Source organism: Harmonia axyridis, chromosome 3 (genome assembly GCF_914767665.1).
Source record: "Harmonia axyridis chromosome 3, icHarAxyr1.1, whole genome shotgun sequence".
In the NCBI taxonomy this organism is placed as follows: domain Eukaryota; kingdom Metazoa; phylum Arthropoda; class Insecta; order Coleoptera; family Coccinellidae; genus Harmonia; species Harmonia axyridis.
In genome coordinates this window covers 5731714-5758383 of record NC_059503.1, presented here as the reverse complement: position 1 = coordinate 5758383, position 26670 = coordinate 5731714, and the positions used below count along the sequence as shown (strand labels likewise).

The window sequence follows — 26670 nt, the reverse complement described above, 5'->3', positions numbered from 1 at the left end:
CGATGGTCCAAATCCCTAATTGACGTTATTTACGAAAAAGAACGTTGAACTTGTTGATTGCAAACGGAAAGAGGCAAAAACAAAGAGAACCAGATAGATGCTATCTTTGAACGTGTGACACTCGAAGGAAATTGATACTTTTCGGTCACCTGTAGGTGATAAGCTCGTATCGGCAAGATGCGTCCTTGTCAATTATAAGCGAGTAGTTGAAATTGGATATACTCGATTCGGTTGAGGTGCTCTGTTGGGTTGGGAAATCAAGTTGTGGAGGGAATTGCGCCTAAGATGACACACTTTTGGTCTGTTAATTGTGGAGATGAACCGAGCACAGAAAAAATTTAACATCCCCTTTAATTTTTATGAGTTATGTTTTAGAATGTGTAGAATCGAATAGAAAACACTGAATTTAACACTATGGCTTGTTATTTCCTTGTAGAATATCACAAATCACTAAAGAGAGCGGTTGGAGGAAAGTAAAAAAAAAGATCAGATATATTCAAAAATGCATAACTCTGAAACTATAGTGCTAGGCCTTTGCGGTTTGAAACAGTGTGATTCCAATGTTTGTATCGTTTATTCTAGCACTCAGAATATTGTTGGTTCTCCAGATACCGGGTGTTTACATATGGATCTTGATTCTGGCAATAATTTTTCACGTTTTCACGATTTCTATTCGAAAATTGGCAATTTGTACTTTTAATTAATTTAGATGCTAGGTTCATAATGTTGTGTTTAGTAAATGAAATCAAATTTTTCTTGAAGTGTTTGAAGTAGAGGGTTGGCATTATGAAGTTTTTTTTGTACTTTATTTTGTTATTGTTACACGTTTAGAGAAGAAAATTTTAATTAAATTGTATTTATCGAATTTTTTTAAAAGCAAATGACTGCATAAAGGCTGGAGTTCATGAATCAATCAAGGTTAATTTTTTTTTGTAGAGTTCAACGCTTTTCAATATTTTCTTATTATTTTACTGATAGTTCAGCCGAATTGAAAATTTGCTGGGATATACTGAACACAACAAAGTGGAACTAGCACCCACTAATAGCAATGCTAAATTGTAGTCCAAATTGGTAATACTTATGTCAAAAATGTAAAATTGCCAATTTTAAAATAGACTTTGTAAAAACATGAAAATTTATTGTTGAAATCAAGATCCAATTGATATTCAGAAAGTAAAATCTGAAGAAGCTGATGTGTAGCAAAACAATTCCTATTTAGATGATTAAAAGTGCAAATAGAATAAGTGTGATTTAATTTTGATTTAAAAGAATTTCAAGTAAGCATCGAATCAATGAAAAATGTGTCGTAATCAGTAATTCATATACATAATGAGAGCTAGTTTGGACCGGTAGCCAATTTACAGGTACAAGCTGCTAATCTATATAATTATATACCTAAAATAAAGAGGGTCAGTTACATCATTGATTACTCAAGAACGGCCTTACCGATTTTTATATTTGATTTATTCGATCATTATCAGTCCCAAATAGCAGAATAACTATAGAAACATACACAAAGAAGAGATAACAACAAGAAATTAATATGAATTTGTTAAATATGCAAATTTAATAATGGGGTGCATTGGAATTAAATCTATAGCGGCGTTTATATCCTCTTCATATCTAGGAGCCAATTGAGCTACCGAAACGAAAACAGTATATTCGATAAGACAGATACAGGTGTTCCTAAATTGCATCTCAAACAAAAATGCGAGATTCCTGATTGAAAAAAAAAAGTTCTTCAAACAAACGTTTTGTTTTCGAGACACAGGGTATTAAATTTTGATTTTTTTAAAGTTTTATTCTCTTTCAAGATATTCAATTGGGATTTGGTTGGGATGTTACAGTTAACAGTTTGCATCACGTGATATGGCAATGTACCCTATACAATTCTATGGTAATCAGGTTTTCGATAATATATACAGGGTGAGTCTTTGACATATATTTCAACCGAAGATTCTTGAGGTCAAAAGAAATACTTTTTTCAAGTCAAAGTGGGGATTTACGGCTTGGCTTGATATTCAAGCTACTTGACTCAAGCTCAAGTAGCTTGAGCTTGACTTGAAATCAACTCAAGTATTGGTTTTTCAACATTGAGTCAAGTATTCATTCAAATAACTACTTGACTTGACATTTAAAAACTAATACCTGACTTGAACTTGAGTTGATTTCAAGTCAAGCTCAAGTTACTTGATCTTGAGCTTCAGTCAAGTAGCTTGAATATCAAGGCAAGCCGTGAATCCCTTTGATTTGAAAAATTATTTCTTTTGACCTCAATGTCAAGTCAAGTAGTTATTCGAATAAATACTTGACTTGATATTGAAAAATCAATACTTGACTTGAACTTGAGTTGATTTCAAGTCAAGCTCAAGCTACTTGAGCTTGAGCTTGAGTCAAGTAGCTTGAATATCAAGCCAAGCCGTGAATCTCTAAGCCAAAGACTATGCCAATTTCCATTTCAAATATCGATCACTTTCAAATGGCTTTTCGTGCGAGTCGCCGAGTCAGTAATCTTGAAGTCACGGGTTCGATTCCGAAGGGGTTGGATAATTTTTTTTCGCTTTTTTTTCCGGAAAACCTTCGGATTAGGAAAATTCTGCGATATACAAGGAGGAAATATTGAATAATTGTGTTTTTTTTTTCTTCGAAAAACGAAATTTGTGCGAACGACCTTCCGGCGTGACTTCCACGGGCGCCCCCGACCTACGGATGCGTGGGAGACGATAGGGCTCACCTCCACCGGGATGCGTCATGAGAGCTAGCACGCACGGCCATGAGGTAGGTCGAGCATCACCGAGCTAAGGGATCTACGCTCCGGTGGGCACCAGGTGTGCGCACTGAGCGTTGTTGCCAGGTGTGCGGATTTTTCTGCAGACCTGGAGAAATTCAATGTTGTTTTTTGGGACCGGGCTAAAATAAGCAAAATCTGGGTCAAATTAGAAATAGGCCTGCAAAAATTGTCTGATTTTTTTGATTATTTCAGACATATTTTTCACATGAAACAAAACTATTATTTATGATACATAATAATATCTCAACTTAACATAGTGAATGCTGAAGTGGTTTAATTTTTCTTATTACAAATTTGGAAATAGAGAGTTTAGAAAATTTGAAATGCGATTTGACAACAAGCAATTTAAACATACAATTTAAAATGGTTTTGATGGTAACACTGTATTTTTTTTGACATTTCTTATGTCATTTGTCTTAAGTAGGTTATGCCATTTAATCATGGGAATATACACGCTTCAACAACGTTAAGAAGTTGTTGAATTGTTTTATCTAAATCAGTGTACAGTTGTGAATACTGAGAGAAATTTCGGTAGAATTCATGAGTGATATTATTAAGTTAATCTACTCATTATTCGTGATATTGAAGACAAATTTGAAAGTGGTATCTAGTACGACTTAGTGATAGTGGTACTCTTGTATCGAGTTAGGAAAATGCACTTTTTTTTGATTGAATAGTGTCTTCCATGAATTCTTGAATTTCTCTTAGTATTCACAAATCAGCACTGATTTTGATAAAACAATTTGATAATTTCAAAACGTTGTAGAAGCATATATCTTTGAATGATCATAACCTGAACACAAATGACATAAGAAATGTCAAATATTGATACAGTGTTGCCACTATAATTATATCAAATTGTATCATTTTTCCGATTAGTAACTTAGCAACGTCAAGATGCTATTACGATATACATAATTCATATTTTCACTTCTCTCTGACAATTTGAAATTTTTTCTTTTAATTTAGAAAAATAGGTAGCATCGAAATCATGCCTTTACCACAATATATGTCTCTCATTTCTGCGAAAATGTGAAACAGAAATCTGTCAACTTTTGAGTACAGATTCTGGGGAAAATGATTTTTCGGACGTGGCAACCCTGATTAGTGGAGGTAGCCAAGCCTGACGAAGGGGTTGACGTGTCGGACGTTTATCAGGTTGGCCACCAGAAGCGATAGCCATGGAAATGAGGGCCTTATATGTTCTTCCTGCCGGGTCCGTAATGTGAAGGATTTTTTTCATGATGATGAGGTGAAAGTGGAAAGTGGAGTTTTCCGGGTTTGGTTTAGTTATTCAGGATTGGATTTACTGAAAATGGTGTTCACTTAACTTTTCTTGCTTTCCAGCCTGTCTTTCCGACTAAATAATTCTCAAAAATGTTTGTGCTTGTCATTTATTTAAAAAATTCTCAATTTATGATAACATTGATCGTGATTCAAGAAAATAGTGAAGGGTGTTTTTTTTAGAGCTATAGATCTTCAAATTGCAATAAAATCACGATGGATTATTCGATTGACATGAATTTTATTTATCCGCAAGATAATCTTGTGGCATTATATTTAAAATATGATTTCTGGCATATGACCGGCACGGCTGGCTCGGATGTAGTCCAATCTGGACATCCAATTTTCGATCACTTTTTCCAACATTTGTGGCCGTATATCGGCAATAACACGGCGAATGTTGTCTTCCAAATGGTCAAGGGTTTGTGGTTATCCGCATAGACCAATGACTTTACATAGCCCCACAGAAAGTAGTCTAGCGGTGTTGAATCACAAGATCTTGGAGGCCAATTTACGGGTCCAAAACGTGAAATTAGGCGGTCACCAAACGTGTTTTTCAATAAATCGATTGTGGCACAAGCTGTGTGACATGTTGCGCAGTCTTGTTGGAACCACAGCTCCTGGACATCATGGTTGTTCAATTCAGGAATGGAAAAGTTAGTAATCATGGCTCTATACCGATCACCATTGACGTAACGTTCTGGCCATCATCGTTTTTAAAGAAGTACGGACCAATGATTCTACCAGCCCATAAAGGGCACCAAACAGTCAGTTTTTCTGGATGTAACGGTGTTTCGACATACACTTGAGGATTAGCTTCACTCCAAATGCGGCAGTTTTGTTTGTTGACGTATCCATTCAACCAGAAGTGCGCTTCATCGCTGAAATGGACGTAGTGCGCGATACGTATTCCACACAGAACCATTATTTTCGAAATAAAATTGCACTATTTGCAAGCGTTGTTCAGGCGTGAGTCTATTCATTATAAATTGCCGAACCAAACTGAGAATAAATCACTTGACAGCTGTTGAATCGGTCGCCATCTCGAACAGTAATGCCAACTTAAACTTATAAACCTCGAAAAAAAAAAACACCCGTTATATGTACAGGGTGTTTTACGTGAAACACCCAGTACTTTGCAGTACAGTTCGCCATGCCGATGATATTTAGCTGCTTTCAAATTTACCATGAAAATTCGCGTTCATAACCAAAACATACCTTCTAGTTTTCATGGTCCTCATCAAAAACCATCTACATAGTAACGTAATCTTCTGAGAATCAACGCAGCTGCACCATAGCCTCATCTGAAAAAGGAAACAGACAACATCGACATTTTAATAACTTCATTTCCGTAAGATCTCACGTGACATAAGCCACTGTACAGAATTTGCATATTGAGATTGAGATATTATAATATTCAAGTGTGCGTTGAAAATACCGATTGCCCTCCTAATAGGGCCGAGATTATTCCGATTTGTACGTACACGAATCCATTAGTGGTCTATTAAAGACGCATGATGGTTATTGGCGTTTTGGGCACTTTAATTAACTGACGTTCAATACGATTACAAACGTCCTTGGAAAAAAAATACTGTGAAGGATTTCGTTGGGAGTATTTTTTTAATCGGTTGTGACCGGAGGCCGTGAAAATATAATTTGATTTGTAGGTGCGTGATTTAGTTTGTTGTTTTTGGTTGGGATCTTTCGTAATACATAGTTGGATAATTTGAATCCGACTGTAGAATTTCATCTGTAGTCATTTTCATTGATTTATTTTTGAATTATAACAAGAGTGGAAGAAGTTTTCGTTCAAGCCCGAAAGTGATATCGAAAAAAAATAAGAACTAGTTATCGCCTAAGATTTAATTACAATAAACACCCATAATTGCCTATGCTGTTCTTAACAACTCAATTAAACACTTAGTAGATGCAGTATCGTCATTTCGTGGTTCTTCTTTGAATTTTGAACTAACTTACTAACTTCCATTTTCGAGTAAACCATAAAACCATAAACCACAACCTACGCTAAATATATTCAGATCTAACTTAAGAAATTGTACAGTATTTTTTTTCTCTATTTCAGTATCGTAATGAGTTTTCTCTATTTCAGTATCGTAATGAGTTCATTACAGTTCTAAAAACAGTGCTGTAATGAACTCATTACAGCATCGTTTTCAGTTATATTTTTCGGTTTGTGGTTGTCTATACTGACTTCCAATCCTATCAAAATTCAACACACGTCAAATTGTCAATATAATTCATATAATTTGGATTTAGTGGAATGATCTCAATTTTTCATTGAATTTCGACAATATTTCACAAAACTTGACTGAAATAGAGAAAATATCGTCTAATACTCGTTGCAGAAAGCAATTCCAACACTCATGCGTTCTAAAACTCGCTCTTTCGTTGCTCGTTTTCGAATTTCGCATTCGTGTTGGAATAGGAGCCCATTCTGAAACTTGTTTTAGAATATAGTATTAACAGCAATGCTGTAATGAACTCATTACAGCATAGTTTTCAGTTATATTTTTTGTTCTGTGGTTGTCTACACAGACTTCCAATCCTATCAAAATTCAAAACACGCCAGTTGTTGTCAATATAATAAATTTGGATTTAGTGAAATGATTTGCAACTTTATTCGCAATTTCTCTCAATTCTGTTGGTGTTGAATCGATTTCGTCTGACATAATTCACGAATTTAATGCGTAATTATAAATTATTTCAAAATTCGAAACGTACGATTCAAATTGAAATTCCGTAATCTGTCAATTTTCGTAACAGTCACACCAACTGCCAAGATACAATACAAAAGTCACTAGGATGTATAATCTGAATTTTTCGTTGAATTTCGACAATATTCCACAAAACTTGACTGAAATAGAGAAATTATCGTCTGATACTCGTTGCAGAAGGCAATTCCAATACTCATGCGTTCCAAAACTCGCTCTTTCGTCGCTCGTTTTCGAATTTCGCATTCGTGTTGGAATAGGAGCCCATTCTGTAACTTGTTTCAAAATAGTTCTTTACAATACAAGTACATTAATATTCTTCCACGAGTTCAAAATTCAAAAACGAGCCACGAAGTGGCGAGTTTTGGAATGAACGAGTGGTAGAATGAGCCTTCTGTACGAGTATTATACATTATTTTCTCTAATTCATTGCATTTTCATTGAAATTAATGAAATATTTCCATAAATATAATTTAGTGATTTTTGCATTGAAAAATGTTGGTTGGCAGAACTGATTTCTTCAAGGCAAATTGATGAATTGACAGATAAAGCCGTGGCGGAAAGTTCGGAGTACCAACATAGAATAATAAAATATAACCATGAAAACTGTGCGTTTCTGATATATTCTCGCACGATTTTGTTCTACAAGATGTGGAAGAATGAACGGAATAACCACAGAATTAGAGAATATACTATTTCGATTCACTGATTCTAGTTCCCAAAAATCCCCAATGTTTTCAACACCAACCTCTTGCTCTATAAATATCGAAAATATCTATTAGAATCAAATAAGTGCATCCAGTCACAACCAAAACGGAAAAATAACCAAAGAGAAGGTTAAAGGTTTCTCTCCTCTGTAACATTCACCACTCGATTTCTATGGTCTTATTTAGATGAGATTCGAACCGCCAACTCAGAGAAATGTCGTTACGGAGAGGTCAACTAGCAAACAGATTGAAGAAGATTCGACGTTTGTTTTCTTATGTTTAATTCATCACGAAAAATATCCGTGATTTCTTTTTTACCCACACAATTAGATCTTCTGATTATAGTTGTGCATGTGGCAACAAGAAAAGTCCATGTTTGATATTTAATTGGATTGTGACGTGGATTTTATTCCTAGAGGCAATTTGAAATGGTAGGACCGAGTTTTAAAGGAAGTCGACGGAAATTATGACAGGTAGACGTGATGTTCGAAATTTGATACAATTACTTTGTGTTTGGTAGGTTTTTGGTGGAATAATTTCAACATTTCAATCTGATATACACTGTGTCCGTAAAGTATAGAACAAATTCATTTTTAGCTAAACAGACCATTTTAAGAAATAATCCTGAAACACGTCGATTCTCGATTTTAATCTAATATACAGGGTGAATTACTTTCGAGTAATGACGTCAACGTCATTTCTTTCAAATGGAACACCCCCATTTTGTCTCAATTTAGATTATTCTAGTTGAGCTGATTCCAAAAATGTATCACATGTTTATGGGCTGGTGGAATCATTGGTCCGTACTTCTTCAGAACGATGATGGCCATAACGTTACAGTCAATGGTGATCGGTATAGAGCCATAATTACTAACTTTTTCATTCCTGAATTGAACAACCATGATGTCCAGGAGCTGTGGTTCCAACAAGACGGCACAACATGTCACACAGTTCGTGTCACAATCGATTTATTGAAAGACACGTTTGGTGACCGCCTAATTTCACGTTTTGGACCTGTGAATTGGACTCCAAGATCTTGTGATTTAACACCGCTAGACTACTTTCTGTGGGGCTATGTAAAGTCATTGGTCTGTGCGGATAAGCCACAAACCCTTGACCATTTGGAAGACAACATTCGCCGTGTTATTGCCGATATACGGCCACAAATGTTGGAAAAAGTCATCGAAAATTGGACGTCCAGATTGGACTACATCCGAGTCTTGGCGGTCATATGCCAGAAATCATATTTAAAATGTAATGCCACAAGATTATCTTGCGGATAAAAAAATTCATGTCAATCGAATAATCCATCGTTGTTTTATTGCAATTCAAAGTTCTATAGCTCTAAAAAAAACACCCTTTACTTGTAGTAACCGAATAATCAATCGATTCTTTTTGGCCGAGGAGAAATTGACGGAGCGGAGGTGAAACGATAGATATTCGATATCTCCAGTTTTTTCAAACTGTTGAGATATCGATAGGCATCGCGATATGGCGTATTGTTTTACGACCAATCGCTTGAATGATCGTTGATGGTCTGGCGCGTTTGGGAAACGGGATAAATTCCTGGAATTCGGGTCGGTTCAAATGTTCCGGAAAGTCTGGAATCCATCGCCTTCCTGGTTCCACGATCCAAGAAAATATGGAAGTTAGTTATAGATATAGTTAATCTATATCGTTATAAATGTATATTATATTGATTGAAATATATTTATTTGAGTGATTCCCAATTAAATATGCAAATTTGAATATTTGGAATCCGATATTTTTCCTAACTGTCGAATTTATAATAAGCAGAATATTTATTATTTTCTGTATCTACCTGCTAAAATACAAGGTTTGGCAACTTTTGCTCTCCTAGTGTCATCGGTTGTTTCACGTCGTTTAGCGCGCTTGAAGTTTTTTTTTCTGAATTTCTGATATATTTAGGTATTCATTTCAATATATTTTGAGTTGATTCACTATGGGCCATACGTTCTTTCTGTGACGAATAATTCAGGAGATATAACGATTTTTGGGGGGAAATTCAATTTTTTCACAAACTTCGAGTTCAAATTTCCTCAAAACCGTGAGCCCTACGAAAAATCGGTGCCAGAATTGACGATCTCAATGATAAGTCGAATTTCGATCTTACCTGAAAAATTTTTTGTTCAAAAATTTTCGTAAAATTTTCCATACCTAACCCTTAGAAAATTGAAAAAAAAATAAAAGTTCCTTCATGGGAATATTGTATCATTTTATTGATTGCTACGACTATGAAGATCACAAAATTATTTGTAGTTGGGCGATCAGTACATTATTTCATAAATTATAGGTAAAAATCTGAAATTTTCTAGAAAAAAATTGATAATATTCCCGAGGCTGCAACTTCTGTTGGACGCAAGCTACGCCCTTGAAACCTCAGTATGTTTTAGATCGGAACTTGATGTTTGAAAAACGGTTTTATTTGAGCGTTCTTTGCGGAAAAACTCGCGAATTGAGTGAAATATCGTATCACTGATATGTTTTCATTTCAGCGCGCTGCATGTTAAATTTGATAGTTCATGTTGGGGACAAAATTTGCTTACGGAATATGACATATGCCCCCTCTATCTATGTTTATTACTCTGAATCGCATACCATATTGATGAGGCAAATTCAAAATTGACCTCCGCATTCGCCATTTCGTATTTTTTTTTTGCCTCCCCCCTCTTAATTTACAATGGAAACTTTAGTCAACATTATTTATCACACAATTGAAGGTTCAGCTTGGCGCGGGTGACCTGGGTTCAAGTCCACCGGCATAAAACATTTTTTTTACCACTTTTTTGATAATCCTACTGGAAAATATTAAAGCATACTGTTAAATACGTAATATTTTTTCGAAATGAAGGGTTTCTATGGAAATCTCTGAATTTCTCGAGCCTTTTGTTACTACTGGAGAGAGCGACCATACGCAGATCCACAATGCCATCCTCAATCATCGACTAATGAATTGTATTTGTTAACAACATCGCATTGGCACCATTGTCCATTGTATCACTTTAACGAACTAAGCTTTTATTCACCTCGTTGAGAAGAATACACACCAAAACAATGTCCGGGTAAAAGGCTGGCTTGCAATCGTGTTTTAATTGCCGATCCAAGGTGAGAACCTCGAAGTCGATTCGAGCTCTTTTTCCCTCTGTGAAAATGTGGGAAAGTTTGAACGAAATCTTCTACTTGGAAGGTTGTTTGGATAAATAACCAAGACTATTCGGTCAGTTGGGATACAAAATATGTATTACTTATCGAAATTTGTCGTGTGGTTTTCAATGGGAAGCGCGTGTCCCACCAGAAGACCTGATCTGTCTCCCATTAATCGATTGTGCTTGGACAGCTGTTTACCTAAAAGTTGGAGTAGCTTGGAGTGATAGGATGAGTGCTCGAATTGTTTAGCTTCACAGTAGCTTATGTGTAGCAGAACTATTGTTATATAGGGTGATTCAAAATTCAAGATTACGCATTTTTCACATGAATTTGCGTTTTTAGCCCAAACGCATATTTATGTATAATTTGCGATGCTCCTACTCCAAAACTCTTGATTTCACAAAAAAAAGTGTGAATATATAAATTGTGGGAAATATTCCTTCGTTTAATATTGTCGTAAAAGAATTATGACCAAAAAAACTCATTTTGAGCGTCAAATTTCTACGTTGGCGGCTCGAGCGGCGAAGATATGAGGTGGCAAAGTTGAAATTCGAAGAGGGTATATCAAAATTTATAAAATCACCAATTTTTAAAACTTTCTTCGCGCCAACTGGACTAACACTGCAATCAAAACGTCAATTTTTGGAGCCTTGGCGGCAAACCGAACATTTTGCCGAGACGCCAAATTTTAGGGGGGTGGTCATTTTATAAAACAAGACATATTTTTTGGCACAAGAATTTTTTCTTAGTGAAAATTCCACTAGTAGTAATATACCAAGAGCCATTTTTTTTAATCGAATAGGCGCTCTCAACTGTAGTTATGAAAATACAAATAGGTACTAAAATGCACTTACGTCGTCTTTTTACTATTGACTTATAGAGCGTCCTACTTTGAAACAATACAGGATGTGTTTCGATTAAGTCGACAAAACGTCCCTTGATAAATTTGACAAATGATTTTTAAGTTATAAATTACGATTTCATAGGATATTGGAAAGATGCCTGAGGAGAATTCACAGAAAATTAAGATCAGCTAGGCAGAGCAGGGCTGCAAAATTTTATTTTGCACAGGCGTCAAAATTTTATTTTGCCGAGGCGTCAAAATTTTATTTTGCCCAGGCGTCAAAATTTTATTTTGCCGAGGCGTCAAAATTTTATTTTGCCGAGGCGTCAAAATTTTATTGCGCCAAAATGTCTGGCGGCGGCTCATACCGAAAAAACGACACACATCGTCAGATTTGTAACTTTCGATCTACCCAAAGTACCAGCAGTCGCCCGAATCCGCGGTGACGTAAATTTGACATTTCCTTCCGTTTCACGGTGAACGTAAGATCGGCTCCTGGGTACAATACCAACATACTAGTTAGTTGAACTAGCGACATATCCACATATTATGTATACGCAACAACGCTAATGGTCTGATGTTAATTTGAGCAAGTTGGCCATGTTTGATGTTCGCGAGAGCCGATTTTGAGTCACGGAGCACGGTATTCTGCGATCGTACACCGTGACAAATTGCGTTATTATAAACCGAGTGTGTGTCACCGCTGTTGCTCTGCTCTCCGGTCTGAAAGTGAACAGAATGTGGAACGTAGTGTTGACGATTTTTTTTTTCTTTCTTTTAGATTCTTAAAATAGCTCGCGGTTTGGTCTCCGTTGGAAAGAATTCGATGAATTTGTAGGAGGCGCCGGTTACAACAATTTGTATAATGAATATTATTACACACTTGGAAATTGTACTTCTTTTTCTTTTCATAATTCATTTCCAAATATCAGCCGTTTTATTTATTGTGTGTTATTATTTGACATTTATTCAGGGCCGATGTTAGGGGTGAAACAGTGACGCGACTGTTTCAGGCGCCTCTTTTCGATGGGCGGCAATTTAGCCCAGTTTGTGGCCGCCCTTTCATATTTCTGAAAAAATATAGCCTCGATTCTTAAAAACAACATGAGCTTGGTCCGCTTAGCTGCGTTTATCAACATTCCCTGCAATAAAACTCTCCAAATCGTCTTAACTAAGCCGCCTGTTCAATAAATAACACATGGCAACTCAACCAATATAAGCAGCATTGCCTATTACCCTAATTGAATGAGGGATGGAATGTATTTCACAAAGACGAAAAACAACACTTCGAATTACGTGGAAGTTGTTTTACACATTCAACATTATGGAAAATTCCTACGATTCTGAATTCGAAACTAGTTACTGATACATGCTAAATGTTTTCAGCGGTACGTATGTCTTTAATCCCATTTAGTTTTCGAAGCTATGCATGTCTTACCGCCCTTTGTATCTTGTGGTGTGATAGGTAACCTTTCATCGATCGTATGTGATCGATTGTGAATGTGAGAATCAGATATAACGGGTGTTTTTTTTTCGAGGTATATAACTTTAAGTTGGCATAACTGTTCAAGATGGCGACCGATTCAACAGCTGTCAAGTGATTTATTCTCAGTTTGGTTTGGCAATTCATCATGAATAGACTCACGCCTGAACAACGCTTGCAAATAGTGCAATTTTATTTCGAAAATAATGGTTCTGTGCGGAATACGTATCGCGCACTACGTCCATTTTATCGTCGACAAAATCATCCATCAGAGCAGTTGAATGGCTACGCCAACAAACAAAACTGCCGCATTTGGAGTGAAGCTAATCCTCAAGTGTATGTCGAAACACCGTTACATCCAGAAAACTGACTGTTTGGTGCGCTTTATGGGCTGGTGGAATCATTGGTCCGAACTTCTTCAAAAACGATGATGGCCAGAACGTTACAGTCAATGGTGATCGGTATAGAGCCATGATTACCAACTTTTTCATTCCTGAATTGAACAACCATGATGTCCAGGAGCTGTGGTTCCAACAAGACGGCGCAACATTTCACACAGCTCGTGCCACAATCGATTTATTGAAAGACACGTTTGGTGACCGCCTAATTTCACGTTTCAGACCTGTGAATTAGCCTCCAAGATCTTGTGATTTAACACCGCTAGACTACTGTCTGTGGGGCTATGTGAAGTCATTGGTCTATGCGGATAAGCCACAAACCCTTGACGATTTGAAAAACAACATTCGCCGTGTTATTGCCGATATACGGCCACAAATGTTGGAAAAAGTCATCGAAAATTGGACGTCCAGATTGGACTACATCCGAGCCAGCCGTGGCGGTCATATGCCAGAAATCATATTTAAAATGTAATGTCACAAGATTATCTCGAGGATGTCAATCGAATAATCCATCGTTGTTTCATTGCAATTTAAAGTTCTATAGCTCTAAAAAAAAACACCCTTTATTACTTACGCTTTGTCATCGGCGTCGAAGAAATCCAGGAATTTATTTTAGGTAAATATGTCCGAAAAAAAACCCAGTGGAAAAGACTTTAGAAAGGAAACGATTAGCAAAATCTCTAGAGAAATAAGAAATGGCGAATTATCATCGAGGCAGGTGGTGTTTTTTGTTGGGAAGGGGTGTTTATTGATACTTTTTCAGCAGGGGCGGCAAAATTGCTCGCGCCGGCCCGTCATTTCTTATGTCATTTGTGCTCAATAGCTTATGCCATTTAATCATGGAAAGATACACGCTTCAAAATGTGATTTAGCGCTGAAAAAACCGAAGTGTAAAATCTGCAATATTTTTTCTAACAGGCCATGTGAAACCGTAAGAACTCCTTCAGATCTAGACGGCGTAAACAGGCGAAAGTCCCACACTTAACTCGAAACAAGCACAAATGCAACAAGGTCGCGTTGCGTTACATTCACCTTTATGAACGCATTAAATTCAAATTCCACGCCGAGTCGGCCGAGATAAGATCTCTACCTGTTGGGCGCATTGTTGTAAGAAAAATTAGATAAATAAACGTTCGCGATTTCTAATTCGGCAGGATTCGATACACAAGACGCATCTACTACGGTCGATGTGGGGTTATGTAATAGCGTACAGGTCGTTCTCTTTTGATCGCTTTATAAAACCCGCTGACGATGGGCTCGGCGGATGACCTCTTCTTCGGCGGTAATGAGCCGGCGTTTTGATAAATCGTCTGTTTTGTTCTTAATTCACTTTTCGTTTGGTCGAGTGGATCTCGCCCGATTTTACTTAGCCATCCGTGAGTTGAAGACAAAAAAAAAAATAAAAACATTACGTGGGATCTGAAGAGCGACAAAAAGAATTTCGGCAATAAACATAAGAGTCCAGTCAATATGTGTTCGAAAGGGCCTCTCACGGGAAAGTTTTGGGGTAATTTTGATTTCTTCGATTATATGTGTTTTTTGGGGTGCTGAATCTGAGGTTTGCCATCAAAATTTCTTGACGAAACATTGACAAAAATGCGGAAAAGACGAAAAATTTCATTTTTTTTTTGCGTTTTTTTGCATATTACTCGGAAAATATCACATTTTCGTGAATAAGCTTCCCATACAAAAACAGACTATATAAAATTTCCTACAAATTTTATCCACTAGATTTTTTTGTCCGATGAACCGTTCTGCCTCAAATGATAGTTGAAAATTGGCGTATTTTATCTGTCTCTGCAAAAACCCACTTTTTGGGGTAGTTTTGATGTCTTCGATTCAACATGTTTTTTGGGGTGAATCTGACGTTTGTCAACAAAATTTCGTGACGGAACATTAAAAAAAATGAAAAATTCCATTTTTTTCGGTTTTTTTGCATATAACTTGGAAAATTCAATTTTTCGTGGGTAATTGAGATAATTGAGGCGTTAAAACAAAACCTTTTCACTTACCATGGGTTTCCACCCGAAAATTTCGGATGTCCTAGAGGTCTCTCAGTTCAAGGATGAGCAGTTAGTTGGTGGACTGTTGTGGAAACGCCCCATCATTGTTTTCTTCACGGGTGTGTACCAAGACCGGAACTAAAATCTGGAAGCAATTTGAATAGATGCGTTACTCTGAAGTAAAGAATGGTGTCTGACCTCCCTCAACCAAATACCTCTAGAAGGATACTGTGTCGGTATTTGCCCAAAAAGGCTAACAATTTGTAGGTCATTACAGAGGCGTTTAAATGCGTTTGAAGTCTGAATATTTTACCATATTGTGAAGGAATCATATTTTAACGAGCCAGTTCACTATATTATATGAATTTTTACTTCAGAACGAAATTTTTCAGTGATATAATGTTATGTTGTAAATAGTAACGGGTGTTTTTTTCGAGGTATATAACTTTAAGTTGGCATTACTGTTCAAGATGGAGAACGATTTAACAGCTGTCAAGTGATTTATTCTCAGTTTGGTTTGGGAATGGCAATTCATCATGAATAGACTCGCGCCTGAACAACGCTTGCAAATAGTGCAATTTTATTTCGAAAATAATGGTTCTGTGCGGAATACGTATCGCGCACTACGTCCATTTCATTTTGTTTAGCGATGAAGCGCACTTCTGGTTGAATGGCTACGTCAACAAACAAAACTGCCGCATTTGGAGTGAAGCTAATCCTCAAGTGTATGTCGAAACACCGTTACATCCAGAAAAACTGACTGTTTGGTGCGCTTTATGGGCTGGTGGAATCATTGGTCCGTACTTCTTCAAAAACGATGACGTTACAGTCAATGGTGATCGGTATAGAGCCATGATTACTAACTTTTTCATTCCTGAAGTGAACAACCATGATGTCTAGGAGCTGTGGTTCCAACAAGACGGCGCAAAATGTCACACAGCTCGTGCCACAATCGATTTATTGAAAGACACGTTTGGTGACCGCCTAATTTCACGATTTGGACCTGTGAATTGGCCTCCAAGATCTTTTGATTTAACACCGCTAGCCTATTTTCTGTGGGGCTATGTAAAGTCATTGGTCTATGCGGATAAGCCACAAACCCTTGACCATTTTGAAGACAACATTCGCCGTGTTATTGCCGATATACGGCCACAAATGTTGGAAAAAGTCATCGAAAATTGGACGTCCAGATTGGACTACATCCGAGCCAGCCGTGGCGGTCATATGCCAGAAATCTTATTTAGAATGTAATGCCACAAGATTATCTTGCGGATAAATAAAATTCATGTCAATCGAATAATCCATCGTTGTTTTATTGCAATTTAAAGTTCTATAGCTCTAACAAACACCCTTTACAAGCTTCCTACTAGGCACTGTTGTCACTTTGTGCAGACGAAAATGAATTTTAGGAAATGAGCCTATATTTTTTATTGGAAAATTATCCCTTCATCTGCAATGATCTCAGATGCCATCAGAGACCCTACCGTTATGGATAGATAATAGAGTTGGCCGGGCATTAAAAATAGACATTCGATCGAACACACAACAAAGAACCTTTTATTCTAATGAATAGGGAAACAAACAATAGTATCTCGTGTCGTCGTAACTTCTTTTCGTTGTACCATTGTCTTTTTGTTGAAACGCCGTCCTATTCAGAATTTCGTGGTCCGACTATCGAATCTCTTATGAGCTTACGGTATTTCGGAACGGACATAAGAGTCCGGAAATAGATCTGGTTTGAATTAGCATCCACAAAATCACATTGTCGGTGTTTGCAAGGAAACTGTGAAGAAGAAACGAATATTTTCAACGCTTGCTGAGATAATATTTCGCAAATTCATTCATATTAAACAAAACCAGGTTACTTGAATTATTTTCAACTCGAAAACGGCTGAACCGTTTTTTATGATTTGTTGGAAATGTTTTCCAATAAAAGGTTGCATTTTGAAAGGCTCGCTATGTGGCCAGCTGTCATCTCAAGGCATTAATCAAGTAAAAACTACGCCGTTACTAAAAATGGCTGGTTAAAATTCACTTCAAAAATTTAGTAATGAACACAGATAAAGGAAGAATATGCAATTTTTACATGTCCCCAACATTGTAAGATTACGTTGTCGGATTGTGATATATTTTCAAATCCACGATTTTACTATATCATCAATATTCAAATTTGCATATTTAATTGAGAATCACTCAAATAAATATATTTCAGTCAATATAATATATATTCATAAGTGAAATTGTGAATTTGAAAATATATCACAATACGACAACGTAATCTAACCATGTTGGGGACATGTAAAAATTGCGTATATGTACTCCCTAGATGTATGTTTATTACTCTATGGAATAAAAAAAAATCTCTTAGGCCTTGCCACGAAAAGTTACTCTCTTTCAAGAATTACAAGAAACCAAAAACTGTAGTACTGGACCAAAGTCTCTTTTTATATTTCCCTAACTACCAGTGGTCCACCACTGTAGATTTGCATTAAAAATTACCATACCATATGATGAAAACTTTAAATTGGTATATCTATGCCAAATTTCAGTTAAATATCTTGTGCGGGAAGTTGCATGAGGAAAAACTTGAAAAAACACCTTTTATCTTGGAAACAACGCGTTTGCGGGCACACGCGGAGGAAATTTTTTCCTTAAAATAATCTATTTGTTTGTAGTTCCAATTCAGGAACACACTGTATAGAATTTCATATCAATTCCAATGAAAAAATGTTGGTAATGTTCTTAATTTGTTAGAATTTTGTTAATGAAACTTATTAAATAGGTATCAGATCATTCTTTTGTTTACATCATGCCCAAGGGCCAAAAAGTATTTGGATTATGCTCGGAGTCTTAAACTATTCAGATCATGCCCATAAAGTATTTACATTATGACGAAGGTCCATAAAGAATTTTTGGTATATTTTGCCAATGGCCCATAAGGTTTTGAAGTATTTAGATTGAGCTCATAGTCCATAAAGTATATAGATTATGCCCAAAGGCATAAAGTATTTAGAGTATGCCTAAGAGTAACAGAGTATTTAGATTATGCCTTCGGGCATAATAAAGTATTTAGAGTATGCCTAAGAGTAACAGTATTCAGATTATGCCCAGAGGCATGAAGTATTTAGAGTATGCCGAAGAGTAAAGGACTATTTAGATTATGCCCAGAGGCATAAAGTATTTAGATTTTGCCTAAGAGTAACAGAGTATTTAGATTATGCCTTTGGGCATAATAAAGTATTTAGAGTATGCCTAAGAGTTACAGTATTCAGATTATGCCCAGAGGCATAAAGTATTTAGAGTATGCCTAAGAGTAAAGGAGTATTCAGATTATGCCCAGAGGCATAAAGTATTTAGAGTATGCCTAAAAGTAACAGAGTATTTAGATTATGTTCATAGGCATAAATTATTTATAGTATGCCGAAGAGTAACTTAGTATTTAGATTATGCTCAGAGGCATAAAGTGTTTAGAGTATGCCCAAGTGTAACAAAGTATTTAGATTATGCCCAAACGCAGTACCCAATGAAGACATTAGTAACTAATCAATAAAATCGAAATAACAAATTGGTACGACCTCAAAAAAAAATCCCTACCCCTTCTCATGGTTGCAATTCTCAAGGCGCCGATCATATCAACTATTTTATATTCCGCAAAATCTGCCAATAAACAATCGATACATCGTGGGATCGGAATCCAATTACCACGGTAAGGGTAATGATGCCTGGCTTCTATTCTGTATCATTCCATATCTGGATTCCGTTACACAGACTTAATAATGATAGCATAAATTTCTATCAAACACACAGCCCCGTTCATTCATTGCTCTCCTCCGTACGAGAAACTAGACCCACCGCGTTTACGCTCAATCTTATGAAAGTTAGAAATATGGTGGGGGTAATAACACTTTTACTTTTTAACACTATAAAAAAGGATTTGCTTGGTTGTTAATCTACTTTACCACGCGTTCATTTGGGAAATGTAACAAGGCAATCCTTGAAAAAAAAAATTCCAAAAAAAAATCATTTATTAATCTGCGCCTTCATCTGTCGGCCTGTTGGACAAATGTCTTGTTTTAGATGATAACAATTCTTTGTTGTTCTTCGTTGATTTACTATTATTTTCAATTTTGATCCTACCACGCTATCTGATCGGCAGTTCACATAAACTATGTCAAACTGCGCAAGATATATTTTGAAATTCACATCGATTATCAAATCACCTGTACTGTTGTCTATTAATATTGAGTTTTCCAATAGGAATTATACAATTTAAAATGGTGATAATGGCAACACTGCGCACTATTTTTTGACATAACCTATGTCATTTATCATCATGGAAATGTAAACGTCCTAACAACGTTGAGAAATTGTTAAATCAAAATGATTATTTGTGAATACTGAGAGAATTTTGAAAAGGATATAGATAATATTACATGATCCGCCAAGGCCATGTCATAGAGTAATAAACATAGATAGAGGAAGTAAACGCAATTTTTACATGTCCCCCAACATGGTTAGATTACGTTGTCGGATTGTGATATATTTTAAAAGCCACAATTTTACTATATCCTTTTGAATGTATATTATATTGAATGAAATATATTTATTTGAGTGATTCCCGATTAAATATGCAAATTTGAATATTTGGAATTCGATATTTTGCCTAATTGTCGAATTTATAATAAGCAGAATATTCATTATTTTCTGTATCTACCTGCTGAAATCCAAGGTTTGGCAACTTTTGCTCTCCTAGTGTCTCATCTGTTGTTTCACGTCGTTTGGCGTGCTTGAAGTTTGTTTTCTGAATTTTAGATATATTTAGGTATTTATTTCAATATATTTTGAGTTCGATTCACTATGGGACATACGAAATGCGTTCTTTGTAGAGAAACTCGCGAATTGAGTGACATATCGTATCATTGATATGTTTTCATTTCCGCTCGCTATATGTCAAATTTGATAGTTCATGTTGGGGACAAAATTTTTTTACTGAAAATGACATATGCTCCCTCTGTCTATGTTCATTACTCTGAGGACCATGTTTTTAAGAATTTCTCTGGTTTTTGAAATTTACAGAATTCCCAGAAGATTCTAGTAATTCTTTGATAATTTCCTGACTTTCAAATTATTTCCCAAGAGTTTTATAGAACAACTAACCCAACGTTACTTTGTATATACACATTAAAAGTTTCTTATTCGCACAAAACAGCGTTTATCGAATTCCATAGAAGCTTTTATAAACTAAGTCACCACACAACCTCGCCATAAAATTTACTTTCCACTTTACCATTTCGCTTGTAAGAAAAATACGCAAACTCCTCCAGAAATCCTAATAAGGCGTACCTATACTGCATTTTTCGAATTCTAATTCCAATACGATCCCAACAAAAAAATTACATAAAAAGCTGCTTTAAACACGCCCCGAAATAAAACAAATTGCTTTCTTATTACCGAAGCACTTCGAGCGTTGCAGCCTGTGCACACTTTTCATTCAAGATGGCAATCCTCTGCGAAGATGACAGATACGATGTTATTTTTGGGCGTCTTCATCGATACGAATGAAAATGCAACGATTTATCGTATTTATATTATGTGAATTCCGCTCTGAGAGCTTTTAGAAGGTATTCGATGACAGGCTGGAATTTGGTTATTTTTATCGACGAATCGTTTCAAAGCCAGATCTGGACATGAGTGGAATATTTAAAGCTTCAGTTGTCCAGATCACGATTTGGTAACAATGGTAATAACATCAAAGTAATAAACATAGATAGAGGGAGCATCTGTCATTTTCAGTTAGCAAATTTTGTCCCCAACATGAACTATCAAATTTGAAATGAAGCGCGCGGAAATGAAAACATATCAGTGGTAGGATATTTTACACAATTCGCGAGTTTCTCCACAAAGAATGCACTTCTTATGTCCATAGTGAATCAACGTTTCATTATCAACTCAAAATATATTGAAATGAATACCTAAATATATCAGAAATTCAGAAAACAAACTTCAAGCGCGTCAAACGACGTGAAACAACCGATGACACTAGGAGAGCAAAAGTTGCCAAACCTTGGATTTCAGCAGGTAGATACAGAAAATAATAAATATTCTGCTTATATTATAAATTCGACAATTAGGAAAAATATCCCAAAATATCATGTGATTCGAAGGTGATTTTCCCCATATGTAGAGATATCACGCTATAAAAGAGGAGTTCGAAATTTATTGTTTTTTAATTCGCTGAAGCTACAAATATTCTATTTACGCGGTGAAAAGGAAGTAACGTTGAAATAATAACAACCTCTAACGAGAGGACGGCATGAAGGTTTCCTCATTCCTCGCTAAGATAAAAAAAAGACAACAATCAAAGGACAAAGTTCCGATAAATCTACCAATATGCCGTATACCCGTACAGTGCACCTCGTTTGCGACACACCGACGATTATTTTCAATAACCAATTTAATTTGCCATATAACATGCTATATTATTTGGACAAGGACGATGCTAGACAATCGATGAACGGCGGAGCTGTCAAAATTGCCGTTAACTCCGTGCAATTAGCTGCATTCGTTCCAGGTTTCGACCGAAACTGCATCGTTTCGAAGGGCTTTTGGATTCTAATCGTTTAGATTTCCATGAGAATCGCTCGATTTTTCCTAACGGGAAATTGTTTTAACGTTCGTGGTTCGTTTGCTGCGTTTATCGCATCTAATTTTGCGTGAATGTGTTCGGCTTTGTATTCTATTGTGTATTTTTGTTCTTCCTGTCATTTGAATTTGTCGATTTTACTTTTTTATGCGTTTTTACGACCATGAACTTTATATTTGCCCAACAAGGCAAAATTGTATTTTATTTTATTTTCTTTCATTTTATAATTTTTCCTGTAATTCTTTCTGTTTTTCGTTTTAAAATTGAACTAGATATTTCATATCGTTTTGGAGTGAGAATATTTCCGTTGCATCACAATACAGAAGTTTCAATCAATAATTCGAAGAGAACTCATCGATTAGATAGAATTGAAATCGATACAACAGAATTCTATCTACTAATAACGGGTGTTTTTTTTCGAGGTATATAACTTTAAGTTGGCATTACTGTTCGAGATGGCGACTGATTTAACAGCTGTCAAGTGATTCATTCTCAGTTCGGTTTGGCAATTCTTCATGAATAGACTCACGCCTGAACAACGCTTGCAAATAGTGCAATTCTTACTTCTTCAAAAACGATGATGGCCAGAATGTTACAGTCAATGGTGATCAGTATAGAGCCATGATTAATAACTTTTTCATTCCTGAATTGAACGACCATGATGTCCAGGAGCTGTGGTTCCAACAAGACGGCGCAACATGTCACACAGCTCGTGCCACAATCGATTTATTGAAATACACGTTTGGTGACCGCCTAATTTCACGTTTTGGACCTGTGAATCGGCCTCCAAGATCTTGTGATTCAACACCGCTAGACTACTTTCTGTGGGACTATGTAAAGTCATTGGTCTATGCGGATAAGCCACAAACCCTTGACCATTTGGAAGACAACATTCGCCGTGTTATTGCCGATATCCGGCCACAAATATTGGAAAAAGTAGTAACAGATAGATGATAGACAAGCCGCTTCATACGCCTGTATAAATAAAAATCTAAAGGATTGATATCCGGTGTACGAGGTGGCCACTACGCGGTACATATCTAAATTTCTAGAGATATTTTTTGTATGCCCATATTCTACTATTTCGTCTTTGTTTCAGACCGAGCTGAATCAAGTGGTGGTGAAATTGCCGGATATCATTGTCATGGCAACGGAACCGTCTTCACTACTTGGCCTACAGCAGCTGGAGCTCATGCTCCTGCTTCTGTTGGGAATTGCTGTTCAAGGACCCACGAGGGATTTCTTCGTGAATCGAATTCAACAGCTGGGGAATGATGATCAAGTTGCCATAGCACACGCCATAACACAGGTGAGTTTGAATGAAGACAGTCAGTCTTATATGAATAATTTTGAAGAGATGTAAACTTTGTATCGTAGGGGAACATTTTATGCTGTTGGTTCTAATCGTTTTGTGTCAACCCTGTTTCTGTTAGTACTCCCGAAAAAATGTAGAATTGAAAAAAAAAAGATTGGTATCAACCGTATAAAATGCCCCCTTACGGACAATTTTTAAACCTTGTTGAGGCATAATCATTGATGTTGCATATTGGACTTTAAGATCCCCTCAGAACGAGATCAACCCCATCTATCTGGGATTCTCCGTTCCACCTCAGTGATTTTTTCAAATTTGGGACTTTTATGAGTTTTGTGCCATATCCACCATATAACGTATAAAACCTTCATTACGATACTAAGTAGAAAAGAATAAAGCAACTGGCCAGAGAAAATAAGGTGACTCTACTATGGGTACCAGGGCACTGTGGGGTTGAAGAAAATGAAAGAGCTGATGAACTTGCAAAAAGTGCATCAAGGTTAACACCTGCTGGACCTGAGCCTTTCTGTGGTATTGGAAAAGACCAATATAAAGCTGTGGTCCAGCTATGGGAGTTGAACAACAGGACAATCCACTGGACTAACACTCCTAGACTTGTTCAGGCAAAGAAATTCGTGAAGATTTCACCTACCTACGCCAAAAAGCTCCTGAAGCTCTCGCGAGTAGAGCTTCGGGTGATGGTGGGACTGCTGACGGGACACTGTCGGTACATCATTTGTACTGTATGGGAAAGTCAGCAGACGAGATTTGCAGGCTCTGTGGATCGGAAGCAGTAACAGCCGAACACTTGATATGCGAGTGTCCGGAGCTGGCTGGCCTAAGAACCATTCACATGGGTAAGCCGGTCTTGGATACCAGAGAGGTAACGGCCAAGGCCCCTAAGGAGGTTGTCAATTTTATTAACGTCATTGACGACCTCCCTGGGTTTCTATGAATGAATAGGGTAGAGAACGAAAGATCTGCATGGTCGCAGTTCCCGGAAGGCTTACCGAACAAAAACGACCCCAGTTCAAATAATATTAATAAGTAGAAAAGAAGATTGGGAAATAGAGTCCAAAATCCCAGTTCTCAAAAAGAAAACCATCAAATGGTACACATATGGTTCCAAAACCACGACGGGGACTGGTGTTGGAGTATTTCGGACTGGTACCAAATGCTCAATATCGTTTGGACGCTGTCTGAGTGTCTTTGAGGCATAGATACTTGCAATAGGGAGATGCGTAGAAATTAACCTAGCAAGAAACTATCAGAAATGTGATATAACGATGCATTTTGATAGGTTGCAATCAAAGCATTGAGCTCACATATAATCGATTATAAGTTGGTATTAGAGTGCCGAAGAATACTCAATGAAATAGGGAGAATAACAAGGTCTTTTTAGTCCCGGCCACTCGGGAATTAGAGGGAATGAAGAAGCCAACACACTCGCCAGAAAAGGAGCAAACTCCTTTCATCGGCCTGGAACCTTTCTGTGGTATAGGCAAATGTACCTACAAGAAAGAGTTTCAGGAGGAGGAAAACACCGGAAGAGACATTCTCTGGTGGAATCTTCCTGGTTTGGATCATACCAAAACGTTTCTTTGGAACTTTGACACTGCGAGATCCAAGAAATATCTGGATCTTAGCAAGAATATACTATACCTCCTCACTGGATTCCTCACAGGACATTGTCGCCTTAGGAAACAACTCATGAGAATGGGTCTAACGGAAAATGACAGAGTGCAGATTCTGTGGGGAGGAGGAAGAAACTCCGGGCCACCTGGTGACGGAATGCCTCGCCATGACGAGCCAATGCAAAATCTGCTTTGGACAAGAAACTTGTAAAAGTGAGAAATTAGCCTCCTTGAAGTCATCCCAGATACTGGAGTTGATTAGAACTCTAGAACTGGAAGGCGAGCTGTAGATCACGTTATGGAGTGAATAGCTCTGATGGGGGGCACAATAGACCATAAGGTCGCAGTGTTACGGAACCTCCTTAATTTAATCTAAACTAACTTTTTCCTTCTTCAGGTAACCGAAGGCAATAACCTAACAGTCTCCTTCGACGTGGACGAAGCTCGTCCGATGGAGTGCTACCTCATCTACCTCAAGACCGTAATTGAGGACAGGAACATCATGCTGAGCCGTTGGGTGGAGGAGTTCAGGAGGAGAATCGAAGGAAACAGTTCAGGACAAGGAGATTGCACGGCTACCGAGGCTAGCCATTATGGTGTGGAGATCGTCGACCTGAAGTCCCAGATCAGGAGACTTCGCCAGTCCGCGTGAGTAAACATTTTTTTTAGCTTTCGAGTCTGCCCAAGATAGGGAAAGCTCTGTGATCACCTTTGGTAACGCTGGCAAGTTGCATCTCGTACCGTTCTGGAGACTATTTTGGTTTCGGGTCTCTGGCGGTTTGTGTGTTCGAATCTTATTAGAACAGATTAATTAACTTGTTATTATCCCACAGTAACAAAGCCTACTCAGTACACAACTCAGACTAGCTTCTAATGGGTGTTTTTTTTTCGAGGTATATAACTTTAAGTTGGCATTACTGTTCAAGATGGCGACCGATTCAACAGCTGTCGAGTGATTTATTCTCAGTTTGGTTTGGCAATTCATCATGAATAGACTCACGCCTAAACTACGCTTGCAAATAGTGCAATTTTATTTCTAAAATAATGGTTCTGTGCGGAATACGTATCGCGCACTACGTCCATTATAGCGATGAAGCGCACTTCTGGTTGAATGGCTACGTCAACAAACAAAACTGCCGCATTTGGAGTGAAGCTAATCGTCAAGTGTATGTCGAAACACCGTTACATCCAGAAAAACTGACAGTTTGGTGCGCTTTATGGGCTAGTGGAATCATTGGTCCGTACTTCTTCAAAAACGATGATGGCCAGAACGTTACTACAGTCAATGGTGATCGGTATAGAGCCATGATTACTAACTTTTTCATTCCTGAATTGAACAACCATGATGTCCAGGAGCTGTGGTTCCAAGAAGACGGCGCAACGTGTCACACAGCTGGTGCCACAATCGATTTATTGAAAGACACGTTTGGTGAACGCCTAATTTCACGTTTTGGACCTGTGAATTGGTCTCCAAGATCTTGTGATTTAACACCGCTAGACTACTTTCTGTGGGGCTATGTAAAGTCATTGGTCTATGTGGATTAGCCACAAACCCTTGACCATTTGGAAGACAACATTCGCCGTGTTATTGCCGATATACGGCCACAAATGTAGGTAAAAGTCATCGAAAATTGGACGTCCAGATTGGACTACATCCGAGCCAGCCATGGC

At 37.2% G+C, this 26670-nt stretch overlaps 1 protein-coding gene across 1 annotated transcript in view; it reads left to right on the top strand.

Moving 5' to 3' along the window:
• LOC123675912 (girdin-like) overlaps positions 1 to 26670 on the top strand; it is a 54483-nt gene that overhangs the window by 5120 nt on the left and 22693 nt on the right. Inside the window, exons 3-4 of the mRNA XM_045611479.1 lie at positions 23153 to 23362; positions 25397 to 25647. Of these exons, the coding sequence (XP_045467435.1) occupies positions 23153 to 23362; positions 25397 to 25647 (461 nt within the window). The remainder of the gene's footprint in view (positions 1 to 23152; positions 23363 to 25396; positions 25648 to 26670) is intronic.